Source organism: Chrysochloris asiatica, unplaced genomic scaffold (assembly GCF_000296735.1).
Source record: "Chrysochloris asiatica unplaced genomic scaffold, ChrAsi1.0 scaffold00050, whole genome shotgun sequence".
Classification (NCBI taxonomy): domain Eukaryota; kingdom Metazoa; phylum Chordata; class Mammalia; order Afrosoricida; family Chrysochloridae; genus Chrysochloris; species Chrysochloris asiatica.
In genome coordinates, this window is record NW_006408568.1 from 5,426,599 (window position 1) to 5,446,744 (window position 20,146).

Genomic DNA, 20,146 nt, shown 5'->3' on the forward strand with positions numbered 1-20,146 from the left:
CTCTGATAAAATAAACTTTAAGGCAAAAAACAGCATAATAGATAAAGATGGACATTATTTCATGATTAAAGGGACAATTGAACAAGATGAAATAACCATAATAAATATCTATGCTCCTAATGAAAGAGCTCCAAAATATATAAAACAAACTCTAATAGATTTGAAGAAAGAAAGAAATGAATCTACAATAATAGTGGGTGCTTTTAATACACTGCTTTCAAAAATAGATAGGACAACCAGAAACTTGACAAAGACACAGAAAAACTAAACAACACAATCAGCCAACTGGACCTCATAGATGTGTACAAAGCATTCAACCCAACAACTGTACAATACACATTCTTTTCCAGTGCTCGGGGAACATTCTCCAGAATAGACCATGTTTTAGACCACAAAGCAAATTTCCATAAATTTCCAAATATCAACATACTACAAAGCTTCTTCTCAGACCACAATGCTATCACATTAGAAATCAACAATAGGAAGACCAAGGAAATCAAGACAAATACATGGAAACTGACTAACACCCTGCTGAAAAGTAAAGCTTGTGGTACTTCTATTACAGTAGCACTAGGAAACCAACACACTCTCTTTAAGCGACCCTTCTACCTTCACAACACCTGAAATGTCTTTCACAGGTGAGATGACCCATTTTCTTTCCAACGTGAAAAGAGCCATGCTCTACTTCTTGGAGACATTGCCTGTTTACCATTAGCATTTTGATTCTAAGCCAACTATTAGAAACCTGTCAGGAAAACGTCTAATCTCAGTCAGAGTGTGGTAACAGATGCCAGGCCTAGTGGAGTGTATCGATTAGGTTTGCTTTGAAGTTATTCCTTAACTTTGAAGACAGGCAGTTCTCATCTTGTGTCAGCCACCACCCTTCTGTCAGTGAAGGCCTGCATGTTGCATCCACCCAACAGAACACTCCAGTTCTCTATCACAGATCCTCCTTCTGTTGGCCTTGTCTTCCCTCTGGGCTACATGAAGGCCCTTCTTCTGCATCACCACAGCTAGCTCATGGGCCCTGACCCCAGCTCACTCTAGGACTCTCTCCCCATGCCTCAGGGAGTCTGCAGATGAGAAGCTCTCCAGTCAGTCCACAGTTCCGTCTACTTGAACCTTCCTTCAGGAAGCCATTGGGAACATTGTATGTCCTGCTCCCTTGAATTTTCTGTTCCACAGCAGCCTTTGACTTCCATGCCCAGCCAGCCCCTCCAGAGCACCAGGAACACATACATCCCTCGCTTCTCTCTCATGTATATTTATTGAGCGCCCACAGGGTGCGTGGTCTACCTCAGGGTTCAGAGCCACGGTCTAATCAAAAGGAGACCAGAGCTAATACAGAGAACGTTTCCTAGCTGCTTAACATCTGTTAAGGTGTGAGGGAGGGGAAAGAACTAGTCACAAAACAAATTCCTATTCGAAAGCAACAGAATCTCCTTGAAGAGTAATATATATTCTACATACACACACGCGCGCACACACACACACATACACACCCCTCTGAATGAACACATAAGTGTACCCACTTGGTTGTATATGCATGCATATACAGCTGCTGTGGGTAAATAAACTAATATATACGTCATAGGCACACACACGTACACACACACCACCACACAGACAGATAATCTTGCTTATGCTATCAAAGACACTACGTCTCCAGGTTCTAGTGAAAGCAATCTGTCCTAGATGCCTGCAGCATGCAAAACTTGGAAGATCCAGAGATCCACAGTTAAGGAGGACAATGGGTATACATGTGTACTTTTCCATCCTTGGGAAACCAGCCACAGCCCTCAAGGTTGTTCTTTGTTGCCTACAACAAAGCCTTTGTCAAGAGCTCCCGGAGCAGAGCCCAGGAGCCGGAGGTTCTCTGACCAGAGGCAGGGCCCACGGGAGCCCTGATGAGTCCACCAATCTTCCAGGCAGAGTTTACAACTCCAGGTTTCAAGTGTATAGTCCTGCAAACAGTTTTCCTTGGTACAAATGCGGCAGACCGAGGTGAGAGTTTCTTTTCTTGCTTGCTCTCTGCAGCTTTCAACGTGTGCTAACGCATTTTGTAGTCATTAGATACAGATGTTTCACACAGCTGTCCCTTAAAATCCAAGTCTACTGTGAAATCGAGGTCCCGCTGCAAAGAAAGAACAAAGGGTCACAAAGCATTGGTCTGGTTGGGAAGTCATGTTGTGTCATAGACTAATTTGTAGCCTGTGCCATTTGCTGCCTGGTCATCCACTAATTTCTCCTAGCTGCCCTGTCACCCAGTTTCTAACATGGCCAGTCCGGGTCCTACTTTGTCATATAACCTCTCAACAGTTTGGGGCTCTCATTGGTCCTCCCATCCATGCCTACCTATATTGCTTGTTGTGAGAAAAATGTCTCTCTTCTCCCACATTAATTCTCTACCTGTAACTAGTTGCAAGGAGCCCTGGTAGCTTAGTGGATTACAAACTGGGTTGCTAACTGCTAGGTCAGCAGTTCGAATCTACCAGTCACTCCACAGGTGAAAGATGAGGTTTTCTGCTCCCATAAACATTTACAGTCTCTGAAACCCTATCTAGGGTCACCATGAGCCGGAACTAATTTCACAGCACACACAACCAGCACCACCAACTAGTTGTTATCAAGTTAATTCGAACTCATGGTTACCCCATGTAGCACTGCACTCCAGAAAGTTCTCAGTGGCTGGAATGGTAAGGTCCTAGACTGGCATAGTTTGCACCACCGAAGAAAACCCTGGTAATCTGCTGCCAATAAGATGACAGCCAAGAAAACCCTATGGAGCAGTTCTACTCTGAAGCACATGGGATCTCCACGAGTCAGACTGACCTGATGGTCTTGTTTGTTTGATTTTATTTTTTAATGTTATGGACATAGATAGGAACCAATGAATGGATTGAAACCATCAGCCTTTGGGTAACACCCAGGGAACCTCTAAACTGACCAGTAAGACTTCAGTGTACACTAATCCTGAGACCTCATCCCACTTGCCACACATAAATTTGACAGTTCCAACTTGTTAGGGTCTTGTTCCAAGGTGAACCCTCTGTGTGGATCTCTGCTTTATTTCCGTGAATACTAAATTCTACCATTTTCTGGCCTTCCAGAGTGAGTCTCACCTACTCATGCTGCATCAAACAGACCATCCCTGACACCCCCAGGCCCCTTTAATCAAAATGAAACACCCGCTCCCATCCCCCCAGGCAAGTCTTCTTCCAGTATACCCAGGCCTGAGTGGCTATTGTGTTCTCTCATGCTTTCTAGTTAATGGGCTCCTTCCCCCACACCCCCCAACAGCCTCAGGAGTCTATTCTGGTGCTTCATTATCCTCACAGAAAGTTCTTTGATTTTGAACTAAAATCCTTCCTGTTATAATAGAAAAATGTTCTTTCTGATTTCTTCTTAGAGAAAGCAAAGTGGGTGGTTTAGTCTTCTGTAACATAATCCTGAAAGCATTCTAGAGTCTTTTAATGAACATGCCCACACCCAAGGTTGCTCAAAGAAGATCACATGGGCTCCAATCCAGTAGGCCAGCTGAAGAAACGTGAGTCAACATCTTCCAGGGAACTAAAAACGAGTATTTCTTGTCCCTGCATCTGATAAAGGAGGCAAAACCCAAGGCAACATCCTCTGCTCTACAACTCCCTCCACATGAAGGGCTGGACACTGTCCTCAAGGTGAAGAGAGTCCAAGGGAGACCTAGAGAAAGTCTCTTGAGTTTTAGGGGCCAAGGTTGGGGTCTTCCAGTTATGACCAGGCACAGCCAAACCCAACTTCCTACTGCCTGTCTCAGTGACTCTCCTGACTGTGCACAAGGCACTAAGAACCTTACCAAGTGGATCATTCTAGGACTCAGCAGTGTGGGTTTCTTCTCCCATCTCACCCCAACCCACACAGAGGCTGTCTCAACACTTACCACATTTTTGGCATTTGGTTTCATGGATATGGTCCCATAGATTTCTTCCCCCCTCCGGACAGTGAGGTAATCTTCCAAGTAGAAGACAGTCTGTTTCCAGTGGGTATAGGGGGCATCAGGAGCTGAGGGTGGAGGATAGGGGAGATGGGCAGGAAGAATCAGAGAGAGACTTCCACTAGAAAGGCAGAGGCCTCCTAAGACCTAAGGCAGATGGTTTAGAGTTTCCCCTGGACTCAGTGAAACTTTAACACACCGGTAGCCAGTCTTGTAGTCTGTCTACAAGTCCACACCCAAGTCCCAATTCACTCCCAGATTTCCATCCAATTTACAGTCCCTCAAGATTGCTGATCTCTTCTAGGGGCCAGAAGAAAGCCAAGTTGATAGAACAAGTTCATATGAAGGAGTGGATGAGGAAAACATTCTCACCAACTTCACTCATCAACACAAGTGAAAGTCAAAATGCTACTGTCTTGAATTAATTTCACATAGGGGGTGAAAGATTTGTACATGAGGCTGCCCAATCTCCTGTTAAATGGCCTCATTTATGGAAACTCCACAGTCATGGTTTGGCACTGTAGGATAAGTACCGGACTGCTAACCACAAGGTCAGTGATTCAAACCCACCAGGCACTCCTTGGAAATCCTATTCAGTGTCTCTATGAGTCAGAACTGACTTGATGGCACTTAAAGACAACAAACAACAGCTACACCTACACCAATTCCTCTGATACCCCATGCACTTACTTCTCAATCCTACAAATAGCTTCCCTGCTCGATTCTATGTGCTCTGGAAGTGAAATTAGCATTCTTGGCCCAGATGCCATGAGGCTTCCACTGTGCCCTCTGTCTTCCTAAATGAATTAAAAAGGATATGGAGCATGATTCTCACTAAAACCCCCAGCACAGGTCCACAACTCACTCATCCTGCTGGAGTCAAAGCCACAAGGATCCTTTTTTGTCATTAATTAATCCTTCTCCTCTTAGCACTTGACAGATTCTACATCTAAAAGTTAGGGGTCCTATCTTATGGCTCATTTTCTTCAGAAGTATCTCGTTCTCATCCTTCAAAGTCACTTCCTATGAGAAGTCTTCTCTGACCACCCACCCTGGGTTATGGGTTTCTGAAGTACCCTGACCTTATGTGATGGTATTTTCTACACTGCAGTGTAAATGTTTTGTTCTTTCTTTTCTTTACTTGTATCCCTCATATAAATTTGCAGGTCATACGTATGGGCCTTGCTTACTATGATGTCCTTGGTGTCCACTGTGCTCTAGAATCTATACATGCTGAATAAACGAGTGAAGGTAAGAATCCAAAGAGCAGATCTTTTGTGAAGCTTCAACGTACTCTAGATGCTCACCTACACTGGGCCTTTGGAATCATTTCATAGTAAGTTCCTCTTGGTCCTTCACATTCTTACCTTCCTCCACCAGGATGTATGATACACTAATGCTGCACCAGTGCTAAAGATAAGAATTCTTGGGGAGAACCTAACAAATGTCTTTCAAACACTTCAAAAATATATGGTCTTATATGTGCATTCAGTGGCAGAACTAAGAACAGTCACAGGAAATTACTAAAAAACAGGTTGAAATTCACCAGAAGAATACAGCTTTCCCACAATCACATGAGCTGAGAGCCACTCAATGAGAGTTCACACAACGATCACTGATAAGACAGTGCTGTAAGATCAGCACTGGATTGTGAACAACAAGGCCGGCAGTTCAAACCCACCAGCCATTCTTCAGAAACCCTATACAGGGTCGCTATGAGTCAAAAAAAAACTTGACAGCACTTAACAACAACAACGTCGACCCTTCTATATGCAGATGACACAACCTTGCTTGCTGAAAGTGAAGAGGGCTTGAAATATTTATTGATGAAGATCAAAGACTACAGCCTTCAGTATGGGTTGTACCCTAATATAAAGAAACCAATCCACACAACAGGACCAATAAATAACATCATGATAAAGAGAAAAAAACTGAAGTTGTCGAAGATATCCTTTTGCTTGGATCCACAATCAACATTCATGGAATCATCAGTCAAGAAACCAAATGAGACATTACATTAGGCAAATCTGCTGCAAAAGACCTCTTTCAAGTGTTAAAAAAGCAAACATGTCACTTTGAGGACTAATATCCTGCTGACCCAAGTCATGGTATTTTCAATCACCTCATATGCATATAAAAGTTAAATGACTAAGGAAGACCATGGAAAAATCAACACATTTGAATTATGGTGTTGGTGAAAAATATTGGAAGTTCCATGGACTACCAGAAGGAAAAATACATCTGTGTTGAAAAACGTACAGCCAGAGGGCTCCTTAAAAGCAAGGATGGATAAACTTCTCTTACACTTTAGACATATGGAGGGACCAGTCCCTGGAGAATGACATCATGTTCAGTAAAGTGGTTGTTGTTGTTGTTGTTAGGTGCCATCGAGTTGGTATTAACTTGTAGCGACCCTATGCACAGCAGAAGGAAACAAAGCCCAATCCTGGGCCAACCTCACAATTATTGTGCATTTGAGCCCATTGATGCTGTCACTGTGCCAATCCATCTCGTTGGGGTCTTCCACTTTTTCTCTGACCCTCCACTTTACCAAAAATTATATCCTTCTCCAGTGACTGGTCCCTACTGACAATATGTCTGAAGTATGAAAGACAAAGTCTAGTCATCCTGGCTTCCACAGAGTACTCTGGATGTACCTCTTCCAACACAAATCTGTTTGTTATTTTGGTAGCCCATGGTACTTTCAGTATTCTCCTCCAACACCATAATTCAAATGCATCAATTCCACAGTCTTCCTTATTCATTATCCAACCTTCACAGGCATATGGGGTTATTGAAAATACAATGGCTTGCATCAGGTGCACCTTAGCCTTCAAGCTTAGTCGGTAAAGTGGAGGGTCAGTAAAAATGAGAAAGATCCCCAATGAGATGACAGCAACAATGTGCTCAAACATAGCAACAATTGTGAGGACCAGACAGTGTTTTATTCTGTTGTATGGTGAGTCAGAACTGATTGGATGACACCTAACAACAGCATTGGACCTGGTAGTCTCTAAGATGTTTCCAAATCTTGGTTTTTTTAATGGTGGTAAAGAGTTAAACAATCTGCCTTCCTGCGCCCTTTGCAATGTCTGCTTTGATTGAATGTCAATAGTTTGGATAGAGAATTGAGTCTCTGTCCAAATGTTCACATTTGGGAAATCAATGCAAACTCAAGGTCATGGGGAGAAAGAGCAGCTTGTGCATTTGGAAGGGAAGGAAGATTGTTAACATGCAATCTGTATCTCTCACACACTGGATCCCCAAACCCATCCAGCCTTCCTGGTCTCTAATGCACACTGCTGTCTACAAAAAGTCCACCTGCTCCCAGCTCCCTTTCTGCCAACAGTGTCTAAATCAATTGTCAAAAAAGAATCTCTGAGTGTGTACAGAGAATGTCACAGCGTGACTGACAGCACCGTCACCCCCACTTCCACCTACACCAGTGTAGACAGGTGCCTTTCCTATTCTTAAAGACCTTCAGGCAACGGTACTCAAGCAAACTTCTCTGTCACCCAATCAAATGCCTTATGGGAATCCCAGAGACTCCATGGGCTCAAATTCAACCACTGCCAAGCTTGGGAGTCTGCCTCTTATGGTAACCCCAAATGACATGCCAGCCTTGGGTTGGAGAAGAATGGTGTTTTCCCCTTGACATCAACATCAAAAGGCTAAGAACTCCCCCTAAATTCCCATTTCAATCATGAGTCCAGTGTTATGTTTTTAGGTGCCATGGAGCAGAATCTGACTCATAGCAAACTTATGTACAACAGATGAAAACAGTGCCCAGTCCTATGCCATCCTCAGAATCATTGCTGTGTTAGAGCCCATTGTAGCCGCCACTGTGTCAGTCCATCTCATTGAGGGTCTTCCTCTTTTTCACTGATCCTCTACATTACCAAACATGATGTCCTTCTCCAGGGACTGGTCCCTCCTAATAACATGTCCAAAATCTCTGCATCTTAACTTCTAAAGAGCATTGGCTAGGCTTCTTCCAACACAGATTTGTCCATTTGCCTGGAAATCCATGGGACATTTAATATTCTTTGCCAGCACCACAATTCAAAGACATCCATTTTCAGTCTTCTTTATTCATTGTCCAGTTTTTACCTGCATGTAGTACAACTGAAAATGCCAAGGTATTTTAGTCCACAAAGTGATATCTTTGCCTTTTAACACCATATAGACTTTTTTGCATCAGATTTGCCCAATGCAATATGGTGTTTGATTTTTTGTTTGTTACTCCCATGGGCACTGATTGTCTATTCAAGTAAAATAAAATCCTTAACAACTTCAATATTTTCTCCATTTATCATGATATTGTTTATTGGCTCAATTGTAAGGATTTGTGTTTTCTTTATGTTAAGGTGTAATCCATACTGAAGGCTGTATTTTTAAAACATTTTTTATCTTTACCAGTAAGTATTTCAAGTCTTCTGTGCTTTCAGCAAGCCTTCTGGATTTCACAAGTTAATGAGTCTTCCTCCAAACCTTGTGTCGCAATCTTCTTCATATAGTCCAACTTCTCCCAATATTTGTTCAGCATACAGATTGAATAAACACAGTGAACGGATATAACACTGACACACATTTTTTCTGATTTTAAATCAAGTGTCCCCTTGTTCTATTCGCATGACTGCTTTTGCTCTAGGTACAGGTTCTGTGTGATAAAATGAGCAAGGGGTAAGTGCTATCCTCAGGAGGCCCAAACCTCTTGTTGTGCCTGAGACAGTTCTAGTTTGCACCTGTGTTCTGGCATAATTATTACTAGCTCTCCCTTTCACTCTCAAAGGCTCAGAAACCAGGAAGGGACAGGAAAGAAGACTAAATGGTAACAGGGAAGAAGTCGGAAGAATGCCGTTACATTGCAGGGATTGCAACCAGGGTGATGAAACAAAATGTGCACACATTGGTGAAAGGAAAACTCAAATGTGCACACATTGGTGAATGGAAAACTAATTTGCTCTGTAAACTTTTACCCAAATTACAAAAAGTTTCAAAAAAAAAAAATTTTTTTAAATGACATTTAAAAAATAAAGATGGCAAAAATGTAAAAAAAAAACATCCTTTATTGAAATGTAAATTATACGGTCACCCTATGTAGGATCAGCAAAGGACTTAGAACCACAAGATCAACAGTTCAAACCCACCAGCTGCTCCTCGGGAGCCCTCTACAGGGTCACTATGAGTTGGAACCAACTTGACAGCACTTCATAACTAGATGTTAGGGTATTTCTAAGCCGTTGTGGTGGTGGTGGTGGTTGTGGTGTGCCGTGGAGTCAGTTCTGACTCATAGTGACCCCATATAGAGTTTCCAATGCTGTAAATCTTTATGGGAGCAGAAAGTCTCTTCTTTCTCCCGTGGAACTGCTGGTAGTTTTAAACAGCTGACTCTGAGGTTAGCAGCCTGACTTGTAACTGCTACACTACCAGAGCTCCTTCTAAGACATTGCACTAGGTAGTTAATTATCATGCAATGTGGTAAATAACTTCATCTTTCCATAAGCTATGACTTTATTCTCCAAGGTCTGCTGCCTCACTCTAGTATCCAGACTGGTGCTTTGTACCATGGTGAGCACTCTACAAATGATGCAAATGGCATCTAGAATTCTCTTCATCAGTGAACATAGCCTTCCCACCCCTCCTCGGCCCCCATTTATAACCATCAAGATTGTAGAACCGCTTTCCCGAGACTGAAGATGCCTTCCTACTCTTATTACTCTGACCCCACATGCTAGCCTCCCCATTCTTCCTCCCCTGAGTACCTTCCCATCACAGTCCCTGGGTTCTAGATGATGTCCAGCATGTGTTTTATATTTTGAAGTGACCATGGCCAGTGTCATCTACAGCATTCCAAATACAAGTGCACGTCTTCATTTATTATTCATCATTTATTCAGACAGGTTCTAAATTTGAGGACTAGTAACCAAGATGAAGGAGATCTGGTGGTGCCATGGGTTAAGCAGATTTTAATCATAAGATTTGTGGTTCAAATCCACCAGCCATTCCACGCATTTTTCATAAAAGATTTACAGACTGGGGAACCTTTGGAGGCAGGTCTACTCTGTTCTGTAAGGTCACTGTGAGTCAGAATGAACTAGATGGCAGTGGGTTTGGGTTTCATTTTTTTAAACTAAGATGTTCCATGCAGATCCTACAACTTAAGTGAGAAGACACTTAGGTAAACAGCAAAAAATATACTGGGAGTTCTGACCAAGTATGGGGCAGGAAGCAAGGGAGCATTGAGAACAAATTAGAGTTGTTAACGAGAAAGTGTTCTTTGGTGGTTTTGGAAGGGATATGGAATCCTGATTCACTTCTGAATGGCTAAATGGTTTGCAGTGATTTCTGGGGTTTAATTATTTTTCTAGCTATAAGTTTGGTCCCATAAAGATTTACAGTCTTAGAAACCCGAAGGAACAGTTCGACTCTGTCTTATAGGGTGGCTATGAGTTGAAATTGACTCAGTTTAGTCATTGAGTAAGGTGGTTTACCTCACAGGGCTTACTAGGTGAGTATGGATTTATTTATTTACATGCTAGTCATTAATTTATTTACATACTATTTATTGATAATATACTTTTCTCTTTAACATTTCCATACTAATTAATCATAATTTACTTCTTGATATCAACTGATATATTCATAGTTCAATAAATAATAATAAATTTATGTGTAGGTACTATTTACAATCAAAATTTAAAACTCCCTACTACTGAGACAATTCCCACTTAGAGTGACCCTATGTAGGGTCTCTGAGACTATGAATCTTATCGGGAGCAGACAGTCTCATCTTTCTACTGTAGAAAGGCTGCTGGGTTTGAGCTACCAACCTTGTGGTTAGCAGCCCAATGCTCATCCCACAGTACCACCAAACTAGTTAGTAATCATCACTTTGTCTACATTCTAGTTAGTAAGTTAGGTAGCAAGTTCACAGGTATTCTTTATATTAATGCAGACATAAGCCATTACATCAATCAACACACAAGCAACATTAATAAATAAAATGATAAGCATTATATGGATAAATAAGTTATTAATCTATTTAATAATTTAATAAAATTAAAAAGTAAGCCATGTGTGGCCCAATGATGACAGCATGTCATGAACCAAGGATTTTAATTAATCTAATTCTGTGCATCTGAGGTTCTTAAAGACAAAAAGGAAATATGCTATCTGAGGTTCTTAAAGACAAAAAGGAAATATGCTATTGGGGGTTGAACTGCAGAGGGTCTTCACAGATTTCCCACTGCCAAATCCAAGATAACCAGAAATCTGCTACATGTCTGAAGCAAAATCTCACACTGACACCCAATATATAAGGGGCAGCAGCTAAATCAATTACTTTTCTTATCCCTGATCTCTGCCTATATGGGAAGACTGCAGCAAGGGATCCATGTCAGCCAAAGGTCTCAAGTCTTAGAGAGACAAGAGGGAATCACCTTAGCAAAGAGCTAGAATTTGCCTTCCTAAAAGGATTTGACATTGGTCAAATTCCTGTCCATCTTGCTCAGGGCAGTCTTGCATTAAAGCTGTGGTTCTCAGACTTGAGTCTGCATCAGAATCCCCTGGAAGGTTCATAAAAACAGATTGCTGAACCCCACTCCCAGAATTTCTAATTTAGGTCTGGGATTAGGGTTTGAGAAGTTGCATTTCTAACAAATTCCCTAATGATGCTAATGTTACTCATCTGGCACATTATGTGAGAATTGCTGAATGAAGTCTTAGGAAATAAAGGACTATATAGAACCTCAACTCCAAATGTAGATTTCTGGGATTCTGTGCAAGGGTAGCTATAACTGCACAGGGTCTGAGGCACAGGCTCATGCACTGATTTAGACCCATGGTCTTTGAAATGATGAAACATTTCATCATTCCCCTTCAAACCGACTTGTGTGGGACTTTGCTGGAGTGAAACAAAAGAGTAAGAGGAGAATGAGTCAATGGGTTGGAGACTTCAACACTCATGGCAAATCCTCACCACCTCTGAGGCAGGATCAAGTAGACTTCTTTGATTCTGGGCATAAGCTAAGCCAAACACCTTCTTCCACGGAAGGCCATCAGGAATGCCATTCCTGCCACCATAGAGCCAGGCTCATCTCTAGAGAGGAGGTCTGGCAGGATTTCAGTTTGACCTCAGAGACAGGGGATAGATCATCTCTGGGAAAGGAAAGCACCAACTGAAGGGAATGTACTAAAGGACCAGATCCCAGACTTTACCAAAAATTCTCCTGCCATCAAGTCATAGTAATCAACTACAGGACCGACTAGAACTGCTCCATAGCTTATAAATCTTTACGGAAATAGACAGCCTTATCTCTCTCCCATGGATCAGCTGGTGGATTTGAATCATCAGCCTTGAGATTAGCAGGCTGATGATACTTAACCTACTGCCCTACCAGGGTTACTTTCTCAGGGTTTAGAAGCCCAGAAATCACTGTAGTCTGCTCTTGCTCAAGGACTTTATCTTCCCCAGCAGCAGGACAGGGTCTGACTTAGCATCATCCTTAAGCCACCATGTTCAATCACAACCATGGTCCTCAAGCCTGCCCTTCCTCTGCTCCCTCACTGGCCTCACTCTCACTATCATGAGCCTTGATTCAGGTTACCCAGCGTTTATCAACATAAAATCACTTTTCCTCTTCCTGGTTGCTTTGATCCATAAGAAAATGAGCTTGCTTACTGCCCTGCTAAGGAAATTATTAGCTGATAATGACCAGGGTCAGAGGCCTGCGCTTTCTTCAGTTCTGCATACACCAGCACTGGCCTATTAATGGAGACCAGAAGACCCTGATCTTGGTAGATGGGAGACACTGGTTGTCTGTCCCCTTTGTCCATGAATGACAAAGGATTATTATCACACTGACTTCAAAAAGTGACTAATCATGTCCTTGATCTCAGGTAGAACTCACCTCACTTACCCCACTCCCTCAAGAAACTCTCCCAATTTCGAGGAAGACTTCACACAAAAAGACAACATATGAAGGATTATATATTTATAGAGATTTGCTTCACCCCTGTAAGACCCAGACACTGTTTTTAGAGACAAGAATGCAGAGATCAATGAAATGCGACCCTACTCACCTATCCATGGAAGAGACTGATGGTTGTGAAAAGCATAGAAATGTTATAGAAATGGTGGTCTATCCTACTGTGGAAATTAGTTACCTCTGCAAAGATATGGACGTATCACCAAGATACATGGTTGGATACAGAAAAAGAAGTAGAGGGCAATGTGTATTCTTATGATCCAATTTATGCTTTTTTAAAGTATAGTTTTGATATTATACTATAGTTATAAGATGCCACCAATGGGGGAAACTGGGGGAAAGGTGCACAAAACCGCAAACAATTTTGACAAGTTACTATGAGTCTATAATTACTCAAAAAAAAGTAAAAGAAAAAATGTATGTGCTTATATACCCCAAAGTTAAAATTGGGGGGAGGATATATAGCATTTATATATCTGAGGAATCAGCCTAGAATGGGTAAAGGAGAGAAATGTCTCCTTGCCTTTACCCTCCTGTGGTGGTGTGGGATAAGGCACTGTACTACAAGGTTGGTTTGAACTGCAAGATTGGCAGTTCAAATTCATCAGCTGCCCCTTGGAAACCCTATACAGGGTCATTGTGAGTAGAACTGACCCTTCTGGTGTGGTGCTGCAGGATAAGCACTCAACTACAAAGTCGGTAGTTCAAACTCAACAGTCACTCCTTGAAAACCCTATAGAGGGTCGTCATGGGTCAGAACCAACTCAACAGCACTTAATAATAGCAATAAATGCCCTCCTATATTGTGTGGTGCTGTGGGCTAATGTGTCAGACTGCAAAGTCGTTTGAACTGCAAGGACGGTGGTTCAAGCTCACCAGCTGCTCCTTGGAAATCCTATACAGGGTCGCTATGGGTCAGAATCGACTCGACAGCACTTAACAACAACAACAATACTGTCTCATGGACTCCTGAGGCACCATGGTATAATCACTGGACCACAAGGTCCGGCAATTCAAACTCACCAGTCACTCCTCAGAAACCCAATAGAGGGTCGCTATGAGTCTGAACTAACTTGACAACACTTAACAACAACATACTTTCTCATGTGGTGCTGTAGGGTCAGCACTAACCTGTGAACCACAGGTTGGAAGTTCAAATCCACCAGCTGTTCCTGGGAACCCCTCTACAGGGTCGCTATGAGCTGGAAGCAACTCAATGGCACTTCACAACAACACCATTCTGTCGCATTTTGTTATCGTGCATCTGTAGCACTTCAAACACTGCTGTTACAGACAAAAGCACTGGGTGTTATCGAACCCTGAGAAGCACACCTAAACCTAATAATCCAAAAGGGAGCAGGAAGATCAAATAACTCCTGAGTAGAAAAAAGAAGCGTGTGCTGGAGTTGGCCAGGTGAAGAGGTGAAAAGGATGAGGAAATGACCAAGTTTTCTGACAGAGAACACTCGGGGGGGGGGGGGGGTGAGCGGGAAAGGAACTGGTGTACAGAGGCAATGGCTCAGACTTAAGAAGCTTCTCTAAGCTCTGAAACCTGCAAGGAGCTCAGTATGGCTAGAATTTGAGTGCAATGGCAAGTGTTGGGGAGGCTCAGTAAGGAGGGAGATTGGAGAAGTGAGACAGGGCCAGATGAAAGAAGCCCCCATGGTCAGGCTTGGAAATTTGGGCATATCTGCTGCAAACTCTAAGGGAAAGCTGGGCAATGGGATTAGAGGTGGGGAACACAGGGACTTAATGAAGGATGGATTAGAATGGAAGAAGTGAAGGCAGAAAGGAGATAGAGCAGTTTTCAGTCCATTCACAAGATTCACTGAGTTCTGAACTAAGGCGTGGCAGTAGAGGTAGAAGTCTGCTTTAACTCTGTATTTTCACCGCCTCAGAAAAGGTTAGGAGTCCTGGTGTGGTGTTGTGGGTTAATGTGCTGGACTGCAAGGCCATTTGAACCACAACATTGATGGTTCAAGTTCACCAGCCACTCTTCGGAAACCTTATACAGGGTCACTGTGGGTTGGAACCGACTGGACGGTACTTAACAACAATAACAATATACAAGGCCAGGAGTCCTGGTGTGGTGCTGTGGGGTAATGTGCTGGACTGCAAGGTCATTTGAACTGCAACGTTGGCGGTTCAGGTTCACCAGCCACTCCTTGGAAACCCTACACAAGGTTGCGATGGCTCAGAACTGACTCGATGGCACTTAACAACAACTAATACAAGATCTGGAACATAGAATGAGTTTAGTAAACATCAGTCACATGAACTTCTCATGTGCAGTTGAGATGTTTTGAGGGAGTCCTTTCCTAGGTCTCACCTCTTACCTTTCCCTCACTGACGCTCACTTTCAGCTCTGGTCAGGCAACCATACTTTTCTTCATCGATTCCTTAGGCAACCTTGAAGGACTTTCTCCTAGCTGCAAAAGGCCTACATGATATCAAGTAAGGACCCCTAGCTAATGGCCCAGTACCTTGGCCCCAGTCAAGACCAGCCACAACCTCAACCCCACAAAGCCTCCAGACACACAGGGGTGGAGCAAGGACTACATTATCAACAAACAGCTCACCTGTGGAAAACCCCATCTTCTTGTGGCACTTGGTAAATTCAATATTGAAGTAGGTGACCAGGGCATGGACATAGTCATTGCGCTGTATCTGCAGGCAGAACGCAGATGTGAACGATAGCTCTTCTGTCTTCACTGTGTAAATGTCCACCTCCTGCAACCCAGGGGAGAGAGAAGGCCAGAGACTTATCAACTTCACCAGGCCTCAGTCCTGGTTCAACAGAAAACCCACTCTGCCAGTAGCTTCATCCCCCTGAGCAACCACTGCCAGCAGTCTCTCTGGGAATTTCATTACTCTTGGGGTGACTTCCCAGGCCCACCCAGCACCCTCCCAATTACCTCCTCCATCCTTTCTAGGGTGGGGTATGCTCAGGCAATGGTGCAAACGGATTTGAATCAAAACCTGAGGAGAACAGAATTAGGAAGGTAAATGTGCTGGGTGTGGGAGTTGGTGGGGGTAGGGAGGGGAGAGAAGAAAAGGATTAATTAGACAATGCATCCCTAGACCAAGTCAGAATAGCCTCGGGCTGGTCCACTTCAGCATTGCCATGTCCATCTAGTGATTGCTTCTTAAATGGGAATCCCCAGATGAGCAGCAGCATCTGGGAGCAGATTTGGGGTTTGGGGGTTGGAGAGCATCTCAGATCTATTGAATCAGAAACTCTGGGGGTGATGCCCAGTCATCTGTGGTTTATTCAGCCTTCCTCATGATTCTGATGAACCAGGTTATTCATTTTTTGATAGTCAAGTTCCCAGCAATAGGAGGCATCAGGGATTAGCTAGGGAGTAAGAATCTGAACTCACAGAAAGCCACAGACTGTACTTAAGAAGCTGTGCAGACCATTTATAACAAGCCTGGACTGTTAAAAAATAAACTGAAAGGAGAGAAAAGAGGTGAGAATTTCCAGTTCTGCCTGGGGAATGTGGAACATGAAGAACTAATCATTCTAACAATTTCAGCTGGGAAGTGGCCGAAAATCAATCTTACGTGGGAAGTATATAATTGAACAATGATTTGCAAGGTGCTGTTCTTTTCAACCTAAAGCATGCTGACATGCCTTTTGCTGGAGACAGATTTCAGTTAGACCCAAGGAAGAACTTGCCACTTGTCAGGGCTGTGTTGCTAGGACCTTTGTAGGAGTCAAACAGACACCAGCGTGTCTACAATTCTAGGTGGTCCTTCTGGGAGCCAGATAATGGATCATGTTGGGAATAATTAGGAAAGAGGAATCTGAGAGTGTGGATTAAGAAATGGAAATAGATGAAGTGGCATGGCAGAAGTGATTTTCTTTCTTTATATTTCTTAGATAATTAAAGGGAAAATGGATGCAAAGAAGAGAAGAGAAGTGTTGCCTCAGTGAGGTGGCAGAAGCTATGAGTAAAGGGGTTCTACTCTGGCTCTGTAGAGCAAGCACTGGACTGCAGACTGCAAGGTCGGTGGTTCAAACCTACCAGCTGCTCCTTGGAAACTCTATATAGGGTCACTATGAGTCAGAACTGACACTTAACTATTAGAGTGCCTAGTCATACTGTCCTATGGAGGAGACAGTGAATTGTAAGGGCCTCCACCTGTTTGTTATTATAGCCTTCAAGTCGGCTCCAGCTCCAACTCATGGTGATCCTGTATAGAGTTTCTAAGGAGAAGTTGGTGGGTTTGAACTGCCAACTTTGTGATTCAAAGTCCAGTGCTGATCCTACAGCACCATATCAGGAGTCCCCTTGACAGTCACTTGAAAGCAAGTTATGCTGTGTCCCTAGAAGGGGAAGTGAGAAGGAATACTTGTGTTGGCAAGCCCTGGGTGGAGCATACAGAAGTAGATGGGACTATAAAGCCAGTCTTCCAGCTAAACCTTCATGAAAGACAATGGCTAATCCTCTCTGCAGCATTCTCAGTAAGCAGCCATCTAGCTCTTCCTTGGACACTTTTCTGGAATAGTGAATTCACTACCTACTAGGTAGCTCATTCCATCTTCTGACATCTCCAATCATTAAGTCCTTCTTCAAGACATGAAGCCTACTCCTAACTGGCTGTCTGTGATTCCATCCACAGAATAAGCTGAATGCCTGTTCCAACTCACATGAGTCCCAGAGTCTTGTCTTCTAGTGTTCATTCATTACCTCTTGTTTTTTTATTCTTGTCTCCTAAGTCATGATTTCTTACCCCTATTCATTGTAGCCTTTCTCCTCTGGGTGGGTTCTACCACTGCCAAGACTGAGAGCAATACCAACCAAAGCAGACTGGTCTCAAAGAGCATCCTGCTGGTTCACAGTGCATTTCAGTTTACCAACTCTCCTCCCGTGATGCTTATTCCTTCATTTCTGGAACTCCAGTTGGTCTGAATTCAACTGTGTTCCCCAAAGAGATATGTTGAAGTCTTACTCCCAGAACTTGCAAAAGTGACTTGGTTTGGAAATAGGGCCTTTCCAGATGGTATTAGTTAAGTCAACAGGAGGTCAAACTGGAGAATGAAGGAGAAGCCCTACCTAGTCCCATCTGAGTGATGTCCTTATAAGAAGAAAAGAAGAGACATGGAGACAGGCTCAGAGGGAAGGTGGTCATACTAAGACAGAAGGAGAGGTTGAAATGATGTATGTATGTATGAGTCAAGGAACATCAGGATGGCTGGCCACGAGTACCAGAAGCTAGGAGAGAGCCCTAAACAATTTCTCCCTAACAGCCTCTAAAGGAATCACCACAACCAACACCCTGAATTCAGACTCCTAGCCTCCAGAACTGTGAGGCAATACAATTTATATTGCTTATGGTTCTTTGTTGTGGCAGTCTTAGAAAACGAAGACATCAGGTAGTGCTCATTCATTACATGTCATCCTATAAGTCTGGCCCATTGCTCCAGCTCTGGGAGATCGTTTCAGACCCAGTATCTGTCAGCCTTCATAATGTCCACTGTCACTCCTGGCCACATGTAGTGCAAAGGTTCCCACCAGTTAAAGAATCCTAAGAGCAAACCATGGTTAACTCTATCTTTATTAATTGCATAGCTCACAGTGTCTGCATTCTTGACTTTTACATACATCTCCTTCTTCATCTGGGACCCATTCCAAAGACTTTGATGTCATTCTTTCTTGATCTGTCTGTCTGTCACCAACCTAGCCTGGCATTCCTACTTACTCCTGGTCATCTCAGCAACCTCCTCATCTGCACTCTTGCCCCAAGAGGCAGACACTGCATTATGGGTCAGTGTAACATGTGTTGTTGTTATGTGCCGTGGAGTCGGTTCCGACTCATAGCGACCCTGTACAGGGTTTCTGAGGCTGTAAATCTTTACAGGAGTAGAAAGCCTCATCTTTCTCCTGTGAAACAGCTGGTAGTTTCAAACTGCTGACCTTGAGGTTAGCAGCCCGATTCATAACCACTATGCTACCAGAGTTCCTTTCAGTGTAACATAGCACCAGATATATAGTAATGTGTGTCTGACTTGCCTTCCCCAGGTCCCTCCTTTACACGTCACCAGACTCGACTCCTTAAAGTCCTTTCAGCGTGCATCTAAGACCTACAGTGATGCCCCAGGACTGAGCTAAAAGTATTCAAACCTCGTGGCTTAGGCCCAGACAGGGAGAAGTGGAGGTAAGCTTTGTGGCTCTCCAGACCTAATTACCCCCTCACTTAACACACACACAAGCATGTACACACATACATACCATTTACCAAGAACTCTATTTCTAGAGCGTCTTTCTCTCAGATGTCCATCAACTAAATGTCAGCTAGGGACTCAGATATTTGCCCACAGTGTTGAATAGGCCCTAGATACATTTGCATTTTAATAGGGGTCTCTGAAGAGCAAAGACCTTCAAGACCAGAAGTAATAAAGCTAGCTATAGGCTGAGATGGTGACAATGGGGGCAGATGGTCTTTTTTTTTTCAGGAGAGGAGAGTGTGTGGGGGGAGGAGAGGGCTTCTGGCTCTCTGTGAGGGTGAGATCCTCTGTGGCTGGGTTTCAAGACACAAAGGCCCTCTGAGCTCAGGCCCATCCTCTCCCGAGACCCTGTGTGTGCAGACTCAGCCTCAGCTGTGTCAGCGCCCGGAGCACAGACCCCTTTGCTGGACAGTTTCTTTCTTCAGCCACAGAGGCATCTCTGAGATTGCAGGGAGACCTACTGACTTAGCCTCAGGTGACCCTCATGTGAGCAAGGCTCCCAAGTATAAATGACTCAGAAGAGCCTTTGGCCGCTGCCATCCCCACCACTAAATAATGTTACAAATGGATGTCTCAGAGCAGCAGTCTGGTCAAAACAGAGTCTTAATTATAATAAAGTGTCACACTCTGCAACGTTAATAGCGATGAAAACAGCAATTAAGTGTGTGAAGAAGGGCAAGTGTTTTCCCAACAGGCTCAGCAAGACGTTGCTTAGCACATTAGCACGAGCTGACAGGAAGGGCTCTCCTGGTTGCAGAAGCTAACACAGACTCTGGTCCTCATCCTTCCCAAGAAGATACAGCAAGGAAGAGAAGTGGCAGGCAGCGGGGAGCAGGCAGGACTTCATCCTGGGACAAGTCAGAGACCTCAGGAGTTTTGTTAAGAGTATACATAGATTTCTCCTGCCTCACCTTGGTTACTTCTGGCTGCTTTGCCCTGGATGCAGTCAAG

General features: G+C 43.5%; 1 protein-coding gene across 2 annotated transcripts in view; it reads right to left on the minus strand.

The window, feature by feature from the left end:
- Positions 1 to 1,253: 1,253 nt before the first annotated feature.
- The window catches only part of PRMT8 (protein arginine methyltransferase 8), a 122,274-nt gene continuing 103,381 nt past the window's right edge, over positions 1,254 to 20,146 (minus strand). The window contains exons 8-10 of one of the 2 annotated variants that reach the window (XM_006862682.1): positions 15,543 to 15,693; positions 3,920 to 4,041; positions 1,254 to 2,134 (exon numbers count right to left, since the gene is read on the minus strand). In XM_006862682.1, coding sequence (XP_006862744.1) covers positions 2,051 to 2,134; positions 3,920 to 4,041; positions 15,543 to 15,693 — 357 coding nt within the window. In that variant the 3' untranslated portion in view covers positions 1,254 to 2,050. The remainder of the gene's footprint in view (positions 2,135 to 3,919; positions 4,042 to 15,542; positions 15,694 to 20,146) is intronic. The other variant, XM_006862683.1, reaches the window with a different exon arrangement.